The sequence below is a fragment of the Pseudorca crassidens genome, chromosome 13 (genome assembly GCF_039906515.1).
Source record: "Pseudorca crassidens isolate mPseCra1 chromosome 13, mPseCra1.hap1, whole genome shotgun sequence".
Taxonomy (NCBI): domain Eukaryota; kingdom Metazoa; phylum Chordata; class Mammalia; order Artiodactyla; family Delphinidae; genus Pseudorca; species Pseudorca crassidens.
Window position 1 is genome coordinate 2071127 of NC_090308.1, and position 11116 is coordinate 2082242.

At 58.3% G+C, this 11116-nt stretch overlaps 1 protein-coding gene across 1 annotated transcript; it reads left to right on the forward strand.

The window, feature by feature from the left end:
- The first annotated feature begins 1186 nt into the window (after window positions 1-1186).
- On the forward strand, window positions 1187-10874 carry LOC137205109 (uncharacterized). The gene is made up of 7 exons (XM_067702987.1): window positions 1187-1336; window positions 1516-1638; window positions 4280-4356; window positions 5090-5339; window positions 5636-5750; window positions 5836-5983; window positions 6085-10874. The coding sequence occupies exons 1-7, from the start codon at window positions 1187-1189 to the stop codon at window positions 6158-6160; spliced, it is 939 nt and encodes a 312-aa protein (XP_067559088.1). The 3' UTR covers window positions 6161-10874.
- The last annotated feature ends 242 nt before the right edge of the window (window positions 10875-11116 follow it).

Genomic DNA, 11116 nt, shown 5'->3' on the forward strand with positions numbered 1-11116 from the left:
TAAAACTTATTTCAGATACTAAAAACCAGCCGTGAAATCTTTCAAGCTCTAAGCCTATGCACTTTAGTTTCAAAAAAAAATCTTTTAGGATTTTTTTTTTTTTTAAGTTCTTTTCTACACCATGAAAATTCCTGAACAGTAAAGCCTGTTTCTCAGGTCGCACGTGGACGCCCACCGTCAGGCCAGCGGTGCCTTTACTTGCTTTAGTAAGGCAGGGCCTCCTGCGTCAACACTTCTGGGTCCGTAACGACCTCGCCTCCCGCTGTCTCCTCGTCTCCATGTCCTGCCGATGTCCAGTCTTGTGGGGAGTGTCCAAGCACACACCCCATCAACAGAAACCTTTGCGCAGGCAGCTCCCAATTTATCTATGAATTATGGAGCATACTGTCGTACTAACATATCACATGTGTTAGAGATCACACTCCCAGATAGAAATCGTAAAGGAGGGGATTTGGAAATGTAACTGTGTCTTCTTTTCACCGCCTAGAGGGTCATCTTGCCCAGCCTCAGGTTGGACACCCCTGAGTGGGGCGTCTGCAGAGAACAGAGTGACAGGGAGGGTTACCCGGTGTGTGCTGCCCTCGAAGTGTGTCCACTTTAGAAAAATGTGTATTTGCTCCGCTTTCTCTGATGATTTATTTGTCTTTCTCTTGATCACTATTTTGAATAGAAGAATATATTCAGCCATCCCTCTGGGACATCTTTTTATAATTCTTCCATGAGATTAGGGAGTTTTCTTCCAATTTCCTCCTTGACCTGTACGTTCTATTGCTCTAGAAAAGGACTGAGCGACTCAAAGTACATCTAGTCCCTGGATCCCCTTGCTTGTTTGAACATTAACTGGGGAAAATGTGTCTTTAATTCTCTACTCTTTTTATTGACAGCTTGTATTAGTATTAATATTTTTGGCTCTCAATGTCTTTGTGCATTAGTTTCTCTTGTATATCTTGCTTTTAAGAAAAAAATACCAATGCTGTTTTGGACACAGACTTTATATGAAAGGGCGATGCGTACAGTGCTGCGTCCAGCAGGCTAAGACCTCAACACACTCACAGGAAAATCCTTGAAATTAATGTGAATATTTCATCTCCCACCAAGAGACAAACCCCTTTATTGTCAACCAAAGCAATATGTATACATTTTTTTTACACTGTGAGCTTTTTTGCTATCATTTCTAAAGAGTAACATGCAAATGAAAACTGCCAGTAACGGAAAGCATGAATATTTATTGACGTCTCATCACGCGCTTGGCATCGCAGCCAAGCAGACAACAGGCTTCATCGGGCGCATTAATTCTGCGGCTGGCGGCAGCGGGGAGCTGCCCCTCTGTGAATGGGTGAGCGACGGGGAGGGTCTCTCTAGCGCACAAAGCGAAGCGAACGTTTACCCCTCGTGCTCTTTGTTCCTCCAAGCCGCAGCTCGTGCCCCCCCAGGGGTCGGTCCCCACGCAGCCCCTCGCCCTGCACCCGCCCTCTCTCCTCTGTTAGCATCCCTCTTTCTCCCCACTTCCCCCAGGGCTTGTGGGGACCAAAGCCTCCCGTCACCAGTGGCGCTGAGAGCTTCAAACGCTGTCCTTTAGAAAACAAGCAAGAGGAAGACGCAGAACTGGGCACTTTGGACACCAGGGCGGCCCCTCCGGTGGGTGGTTCAATGACAAATTAACACATTCACAGCAGAAGGTGGAGAGTCCTCTGAGCACAGGGCTGGGGGGGCTTTGGGGCATCAGTGGGCAGTTTCCTGGGGGAGGGGCTCCACGCCCTCCAGGGACTTGAGTTTAGCAGGTGTGCGACAGTCAACAGGACACAAGCCCGTGAGTTCAAGGGGACCCAGGCATGAAGGAGGGAAAGCATGATACCTAGGCTATCAGGTCTGTCTGTTCTTAAAAATACCTCAGACTTGAAGTTGGGAATTGCTAAGGGGTAAATTGTGCTGTCCCACCCCTGCCCCCAACGATAGGTTTAAGTTCTAAGCCTGTGCCTGTGAAGTGACCTTATTTGGAAATAGGGTCTTTGTAGACATAAATTAAGATGAGGCCGTGGGCTTCCCTGGTGGCGCAGTGGTTGGGAGTCCGCCTGCCGATGCAGGGGACACGGGTTCGTGCCCCGGTCCGGGAAGATCCCACATGCCGCGGAGCGGCTGGGCCCGTGAGCCATGGCCGCTGAGCCTGCGCGTCCGGAGCCTGTGCTCCACAATGGGAGAGGCCACAACAGTGAGAGGCCCGCGTACCGCAAAAAAAAAAAAAAAAAAAAAAAAAAAGATGAGGCCGTTAGGGTGGGCCCTGATCCACAGTGACGCACGTCCTATGAGAAGGGGGCGCTGCCACGTGGGGACAGAGCCCCAGGAAAGCGCCATGAGGCGCCAGCGGCAGAGGAACGAGGCAGCTGCACGTGAGCAATTGCCCCCGGCAACGCCGGGAGGCGGGAGAGAGGCGGGGACACCCTCCCCCGGACCCTCCCAGAGGTCACGGCCCTGCCGACCCCTCGACCGCAGACCTCTGGCCTCCAGACTGTGAGAGAATAAACTTGCGGTGCTTTAAGTCGCCCGGTTCGTGCCTCCCTGTTCCGGCGGCCCTAGGACAGCGATCCAGCACGTGATCCTACGAGTGAAGCCCTCCAGAGATGAACCTAAAGCGGTGGACGGCTGTGATGGGGCGTCTCCACTCTAGACTGCGTCCCATCGTCGGCTGTGACAATAATTCAGGGAGCAAAGAGCGAGCCTAACACGGCCCCGTGTGGGTCACATTAAACAGAATTTGGAGAGTCCGGCTGATCCTGACTGCAAATCACGGGCCTGCAGAGGGAACCTCTGTTCTCAGCAGAGTCCTGTCAACACACCAGCCACAGGGCGCTGGGCAACTCCCCACGGAACATTCCAAGGCGCGGTTGTCCCCGTGCCTCGCTGGACGCACGCCCCGGGCTCCCTGCACCGAGCAAGGCCAGTGGACTCGGGCGCTGATTTACCCCTTTGTGAGTTTTTGGCCGAGCGAGGCGTGGTGGTTTCACTCCTTCCCGAAGCTCAGTCCCCTCCCGCCCCAGAATCAGGCCACCAGCTTCCTTTCAAGCCTGATGACTCTTCGGGGAGAGGCAGCGGGTCACGGCATTCTCACTGCCTCAGCCCTGACCTTCCTGAGTCAGAGCCCCGGCAGGTCCCACCCTTCAATGCAAACTTGCAGGTTCTGACGCCAAGTGTCCTGTTCGTGACCCTGCAGGGCTTGGCTGTGGATAATAGGTCTGCACACACCACTCCGAGGCGGGCGCGTCCCCCAGCGTGTCCAGCGGACGCGGGTGTCAGCTGAACTGGGCTGGGGCAGGGCCGTCGGGGATGAATGTGGGCTCCGTGCCTGCCCTCTGGGCTTCGGGGCCGGTGGGAACACGATCCCTTTGTTCCATTGGGGACGTCAGCTGCTGACGGCCAGGCGCACAGGTCCAGAAATGGTCTCTCTTCTGAGACCAGGTTTCCCTTGGCCTTTACCCACCCCTGTTCTGTAACCAAACACCACAGCACAAAAGGTTAGCTTTTCTGTTTGTTTTTCACCTAAAATGCACTGGGAACCATTCTCAATGCTGGAACTTGAAAAGAAAAAAAATATTTGTTTTTAAATAGCACTGTCACCCTGGGAAATTCCTTCAGCTCTGACAAGGCGGACTCCCTCTCTTCTAAAGTACAGACATTTTCCTGAGCGCTTACTGCATGGCCGCCCCGGGGGAAGCAGTTTGCTCGCATTTTCTGATTTATATTCACAAAAGTTCTATCAGGTTTTCACTCCTACCATTGAAGAGGTGAAAAGACAGACTCAGAAAGGTGATGTGCAGTGCAGGGCTGCGGGCCTGATGGGGGAGAGAGGGAAGGAGGGGAGGGGAGGAGGGAGGGGAGGGGGGAGGTGAGGGGAGGGGGGAGGGGAGGGGGGAGGGGGAGGGAGGGGGGAGGGGAGGGAGGGGAGGGGAGGGGAGGGGAGGGGAGGGGAGGGGAGGGGAGGGGAGGGGAGGGAAGGAGGGGAGGGGAGGGGAGGGAGGGGAGGGGGGAGGGGAGGGGAGGGGAGGGAGGGGAGGGGAGGGGAGGGGAGGGAGGGGAGGCAGGGGAGGGGAGGGGAGGGAGGGGAGGGGAGGGGAGGAGGGAAGAGGGCGCGGCTGTTTGGGCCGCGGGAAGTGTGATGGTGGGAAGGGGCTTGAGGGAAGGCATGGTCGTCCCACGTCTCACGTCCCCAGCACATCCCCACCGTCCTCTCCGTGGAGGGATTTCTCACCCTCGGGCAAGGTTTTCGTGGCTGCAGGTGCTCTAGACCAGGGGTGCCCAGCCCCCGGGCCACGGACCAGCGCAGGTCCACGACCTGTTAGGAACCCGGCCGCATGGCAGGAGGTGAGTGGCGGGAGAGCAAAACTTCACCTGCTTCCCCGCCGCTCTCCTCACCGCCTGTACCATCCCCCCGCCCCCGCCCCGGTCCGTAGAAAAATTGTCTTCCACGAAACCGGTCCCTGGTGCCAAAAAGGTTGGGGACCACTGGTGTAGACGCTAGAACCTGCCCTGGAACGTCTGTGGTGGCCTGTCCTGCAGTACGTGGGTCAGACTGAGGGGGGACGTGCCCGACACCTGACACGCAGGCACCAGGGCTGCCCGAGAAAACAGGTTTACCTGCTCCAAACGCTCTCTATTTCGGGAGAGCTCTCATTCCTCAGGAATGTAGGGGCCTGTCACCTGTCAGCACGAGATGCTGGTGCAGAGTCCCAGCCTCCGCAGGCTGCTGGGCGGGGCCGGTTCAAGGCCTGCGACTCGGGGACCCGGGGGAGACGGAGGAGGGTAGGGTGACGCTGAGGGCGGGAGGGAAGACCCCTTGACGGTCCCCAGACGCCTTCCCCCGGCAGTGACTTACTCTATCCGCCCGGCTGGCCCGTGTCTCTGGAGGCCCAGCAGCCTCCTGGCCTCCCTCCAAGTCAGGAACACACGGCCTGGCCAGTGCCACCCTCAGTTCCACACTCTCTGCGTCCAGGATCCCCAGAGCCCCAGGCACCTGCTCTCTGGGCGCCTCCCTGCGTCCAGAGCCCCCGAGCCGCCTCTTCCCCTGGGAGCCGCCAGGGAGCCGCCTCTTCCCCAGGGAGCCGCCTCTTCCCCGGGGAGCTACGGTCCTGCTGCTGAGGCTCCTTGCCGGGCTGTGTGATGAGAAACCCGCCCTCCGGAGTCCCTGCCCCGGCACGTCACAGCCTGACCACCCTGCTCACACCGAACTGGGATACTCAGGCCCTGAGATTAGGGGTCCTGCTCCCCGCTCCCAGGAAGCCCTTCGAAACGACTGCTTAGAGCCGAGCCCTCAAAACTGGGTGCCCTCCACCCTGATCACCACACAGGTGAGAGGTACTTGCCACCCTGCCGTCTCCCCTGCTGGCTGGGGACCCGGCCTAGGGGCTGCTCCCCAGCCCATTGCCCTTCCCCACACCGCCCGGGATCTGGGGTCTGTAAGGAACACATCTGTGACTCTGCTTCCTTTAGGTGACAGTACTGAAACTGCTCCTTCAATCAGAATGACCCTCGGGTTTTCTTTTGCCCAAAGTGGGAGCTCGGATGCTCAGGGAGCTACGGGGCGGGGCGAGCCGGGTGGTACCCCACCCCCTGGTTCACAGGTGGTGATCTGCACGGTTTTCAGTTCAGTCCAGCAGCTCCGGGCCCCAGCACAGGCTGCCTCATCTCTCCTGCCGTCCTCGGATTCGACAAGTCCCATCACCGGTCGGCCCGTCTTCCTTCCCGCGCTCCACAGAGACGTGTGTGTGTGTGTGGGGGGGGGGGGGGGTGTTTGACTCGAGTTTTCAATACTAGAGGAAATAAGCAGACGCCGTCTTCTCCCAGTCTCTCTGGGACGCCTTCGGCGGGCCGAGCGTGAGGCCCTGCTGACACCTGGCCTCAGCCTCCAGACACGGGAGAACATGTTTCTACTGCTTGAAGCCCCCAGCCCGTGGGAAACTGTTTCAGCAGCCCCGGGAGATGAATACACTAGGTAAAGTGGGAAGAAAAGCAGATTAAGAAACCTTGCCACCTGAATTGATGTTTATGACCTATTCTAAACGAAAGGCACTGACGCCCAAACTCGTGTTTAAGGCAGTCCCTCAGCCTCTTCTGGCCAAAGGGCCCGCCGGCCCCCAGGCTCCCAGAGGAAACCGCTGGGCGCGTGTGAACACCTGCGTGGATGGTGTGAAGGAGGGCGCGCAGCTGCAGCCCGGCCTGGTGACCACGGAGGATAGCAGTGATTTGTCTCTGAGCTCACACGCTGAACCTGGTAGAAATACCTCCTCCCTGCTGGTGGGCCCCCGGCCGCAAGTCTGTGGTTTCAATTGTGGGTGCTCGAGCCCTAGAGAGCCTGCCTCACCAGGTGGGGTCAGGGCTTGGCCGTCTGGTTGCGGAAAAACTCTCCAGGCCGTTCTGATGCCCCCAGAGGTCAGAACACGATGCGGGGTCTCGAGCCCTGCAGAGCTGAGGGACCCCCGATGCCGGCTGGCGCGGGCCGGCCGCCAGAATCAGAGCTTTACCCTTCAGCTGCAGCTGGCGTTTGCAGGACATCGTGAAGTGGAAGGGAGCTTTCTAAGTGATGGAGAGCAAGGAAACAACCCACACAATGTGTTAGGAGAAAGGCTTGATTCCCTTCTTCCCCTCTCCGTAGGAGATATTTCAAAATGCTAGTCACCATCACGGACTGAATTAGCAAAAGCGTTCTGTTTTCTCTTTTTTTGTTATGCTTTTGTCAGCTTTTGAATAATTATAATTTGCTCTGATTTCTTCTCTGTTCCAGATAATTTTTCTCTTTCCTTCCACGCCCATATTCTGCCTTCTTTTTCTGAAGAAGAGCCCCCGATTGTGTCAGTTCCAGACCCTCCAGTCCTGGAACTGCCCCTCCTTGTGGAAAGCACAGGACCAGGAGGGGTGAGGGGTGCAGGGGGGCCCCGTCAGGAAATCACGTGGCCGCCCCGACCCCACAAGAGTCCTGAGAGCAGAAGGGAAAAGAAAGGTTTTTAGCAGTGGCTGTCAGTGTGGAATCTTGGGGAGCGGCAGCGATGTCAAAGAAGAATTTTAAGGAGTACTGCTGAGAATTTTGCTTGTATTTCCGCCTGGGGGTGGGTGGAGGTGTTTTGGCCGGAGGGGGAGGAAGATGGGAGGCCGAGAAAGACAGAAACAGAGAAATTAAGCATGTTTAAAACTTTCATTTTTCTGGCAGCTGGACTTTGTTGCTCAAATGTTACTTTAAACCAAGATTGAGCCACGCGGGACCTGGGTTCTTTCGGGTTAGTTCTGATCGAGGGTCAGGACCACTCCTTTCTCTGCGGGACTCCCTGGCGCCCAGCTGCCTGACCCGAGGTGTGTCTCTGCCCCCCTGCACCCCTCCCCCACCCCGAGGAGGGTCCCAGGCTTCTCTCTCCCAGCCTCATGCTGGGCGCCCCTCGGTGCAGCTGGTTCGGTTGCTGGCCCTGCAGTGAGTCCGGGCTGCCCGTGTCCTTGCAGGGCCCTCCTCCTCTGGACGTTCCCACACTGTCCAGTCCCTGCCCCTTTGTTCACCTTGCTTAGCCTAAACCTCTGCCCGCCGAGCTCCTTGTGGCCTTGTGTTAGGAGACGTGCCCTGACCTCCGCTTCCCGCCCTTGGAGAGAATGATGTCCTTACCTGTTCTGTGTCCTTTTCTCTGTACCTATGTTGGCCAAACGTCCTGCTCTGTGCGGTACCGTGCACCTGCAGGTAGAAGACGCGGCTGTGTCATGGGGTGGGCAGCAGCTCTCGGTCTGTGTGGAGGCTTGCAGAGACCCCCTCATGGACGGGCCACTTCTGGTGCCCTCCTGTGTCCCCAGAGCCTGGCTAACAGCGGGCCTTCTCCCCAAGGGCAGGATCTAAAACTCTTCTGCTTGTGTGCTCAGTGGAAGGAAGGGGTCGCAGCCCCCGAGTTACGGATGAGGCCCCGGGAGGGCGTCTCCTGTCTGCGGTCACCTGGCTGGTGACCTGGGACAGCAGCCCCTGCCGCTTCCCTGCCTCTCCCCTCCCTTCCCAAAGGTCTCAGGAGGAATCCAGGGATTGAGACTTGACTGTAACGTGTCCTTTGGGTGGGTGTAAACTTTGTGGAGCGTCCCGGACCGTGTGTGTTTTGGAGCAAGTCCTCAGGCACATCCAGTCTTTTGTGCATTGGGACAGAAGGTAATCACCTCCTCTGGGGCTGCATGCAGCTTCGCTCTGACCTTGGAGTGGGCAGCCCCACGTGTGTGCATCCCAAGAGCAGGCAGCCCATGGAGACCCAGGGCTGGCGCTGAGGGCAGTCGCAAGTCAGGCGATCGGCTGGTAGGGGATTCACATTGTCTAGGGACACAGAGCGCTGAAGGGAGCCTGGGTGCGAGGTGCACCTCTGGGGATGGGGCGCGGTCCAGTGGGCGGGCCCTGAGAGCTTTGTAGCAAGTGATGGGACCGGAGGGAGGGCGAAGTGCCTCTGGGAGCCGGTCTGGACTGGGGCCAAGCCTACCAGCCTCAGGGCTTTTCTGCGCCCACGGCAGAGGCAAGAATAACGCTGACGGCACCTGCGAGGTCCCAGGTGCTAAGAAGGGACCATTTTCCCACCAGAGTGAGCTCACCTCCCCAGGTTCACAGGGGAACTGTTCCCCTTGTAAAGCACCAGCTTCCTGGTGGCGGGAGCCATGGTGCTGGTCTTGCAGGGATGCTGTGGGATCGAAAGGGCTTGCTTGTGTCAAGGTCCAGGCACGCCGCTGGCGCTGAACGAGGATGGCGTGGTGACCCCTCGTGGGCGGCTGCCTTCCTGCTTCTTCCTGGCAGCCCCCAGCCGCGGTGCTTAGTCCACAGATCACCATTTCCAGAAGGCGGGAGCAGTGGACCCTGTTCCCGAGACTCTCCATCAGCAGGTGCTACGGCGTGTGGTCCCTTCCGTCCTCCTGAAATCGCCTCTGCAGCACGATCCCAGCGGTCCCCTCACCAACCAATGCACCCACTTCAGTGCCCAGCGCACGTGTGGACTTAGGCCCCACTGGAAACGCATCAGCACAGCGAGGGTGGGCTGCGTCTCCATCCAGCGGGGAGGGACTTGGAAGCAGCTGTCACAAAGGCCCGGGCACCCTGGATCGGCTCTGCCACGTAAACTTCTCCCAAGCGGTGAGATCTGCCCGGGTGGCAGCGGGGACCCTGAGTGAGGCCCAGCCACCCCCCACCACAATGCCAAGAGGCGGAGGGCCACCTCCGGGAGCCTCCCTGGGGACGGGCTCCGGTTGCCCCCGGCTCACTGTGGGCAGAGGAAAGGTGTTCTCAGGTGAGACTCGGTCTGTTGGCACCCAGGTTCTCCCAAGTGTCCTTTGGCAGGGGGTCCAAGCTCCCACTGGCTCTCACGATGGACAGCTCGATTTGGGGGAAACGGCAGGGCCAGTGGTCAGAGTGTCACCTGCTGCATCTCCTCAGTCACGGAGGGGCTTGCCTGCGAGGCTGACACCACCTCTGTCTCACCAGCCAGGACACGGAGATGCCGGGAGGTTATGGACTCCCCAGGTGTGTGCAGCCCCTAAGTAGCCAAAAGCACCCTTCACTCCGGAGTCCCGCAGTCCAGTCTGTGGTGTCTGTGTGTGTCCATGAATGTTAGCGGCGGGGATATAGGGAATATTCGACAAGCAAAAGTGCTTTTAAATTACGCCTAATTCTTCTTCAGCAGCTATATGTAAATTCACGGACACATTAACTAATAGGTTTTCCCCTCCCTAATTTATGTTATTCTCAACCCTGCAAGCATTCCCCACCCACCCCCGTCCCAGAGAGTGTCCAGGGAGCTCGTGTTTCCTGCCCCGAGAGGCGTTAGCGGGGCCGACGGCGCCCACCGGAAGCAGATGAGCGGTCCAGCTGCGGGTTCGGTGGAGACGGGCAGCTGCAGGCGCCCCTGCGCGCGGGCGATCTGAGCAAGCGGGACCTCGGAGCTGCCCGTGGGGGTGAGCTGATCCCCACCGGATCAGCCGCTGGATACAGGCCGCTCGTCTCCCCTGAGGCCTTTGAAACATTTGCTCTCAGGAAAAAAGTGCTAGTGATGGATCTGCCCCCCGCACCTCTACTCCAGCTTCTCAGGGTTGCCGTATTAGTGGGACCCTTTTGGATACAAATGAGTGAAACCCAGTCACCCTGGTTTAAGGGGCACGGAGGGCCCCAGGGGCCCTGTAACTGCGCGGTCTGGGGGCGGGTGGCTTCCCGTGGCCTGGCGCCCTGGTGCACTGGCTCAAACTGGACAGCATGACCACCTCCCTCCTTCCCCAGAGCCCACCACACTCCCCTGCTCCTGTCCCGCGCTGCCTGTTGGTTTTCCCCTCAGCGGGCTCTCTTCGTGGGGTGGGTCTTCGTGGGGAGGGCTTTCCTGGTGGCTCCGGCTCACAGCTCCCTGGTCTGCAGTTCCAGTTCAAGCGAAGGTGGTCAGCGCTGCCCTCTCCTGAACCACGTCTGCGCTTTCAAGCCAGAGGAAATCTGTGTCCCCCGGCCGGGCCTGGCTACATGGCCACCCCGGGGCGTCAGGGGGAGCTGGTGAGCCCCGGGGGAAGGTGACGTGCCATTTCCAACGGAAGGGACAGCGGGGGCTGGCCCGGTGGCCCACCTCCTCCCCTCAGAGGCCTCGAAGGCCTGCAGGGAGGCCAGGAGTGCTCACCCCTGCTGGCCATCGGGGCGGGGGGATCCCCAGATGTCCTTCCTGCTACATTCGAAATGGGGCTTCTGTCCAGCACCGGGCATCTGCTGTGGGCCCAGTCCAAGCGGGGCCGGCACTGAGGAGATGCAGGTCACGGCCGCGCTGCCCGCAGTGTGACGCCAGCCACGTGTGAGCCATGCTTTCCTGCAGCCTCGTTGAACAAGTAAAAGGACAGGGAGATCAGCTGGGTGCTTTGTGACCACCTAGAGGGGTGGGATAGGGAGGGTGGGAGGGAGACGCAAGAGGGAAGGGATATGGGGATATATGTATATGTGTAGCTGATTCACTTTGTTATACAGCAGAAACTAACACAGCATTGTAAAGCAATTATACTCCAATAAAGATGTTAAAAAAAAAAGGAAAAGGAAACAGGTGAGGTTAGTGTCTATAATGTATTTTATTTACCTTAATATGTCCGAAGTATTATCACGTCAACATTC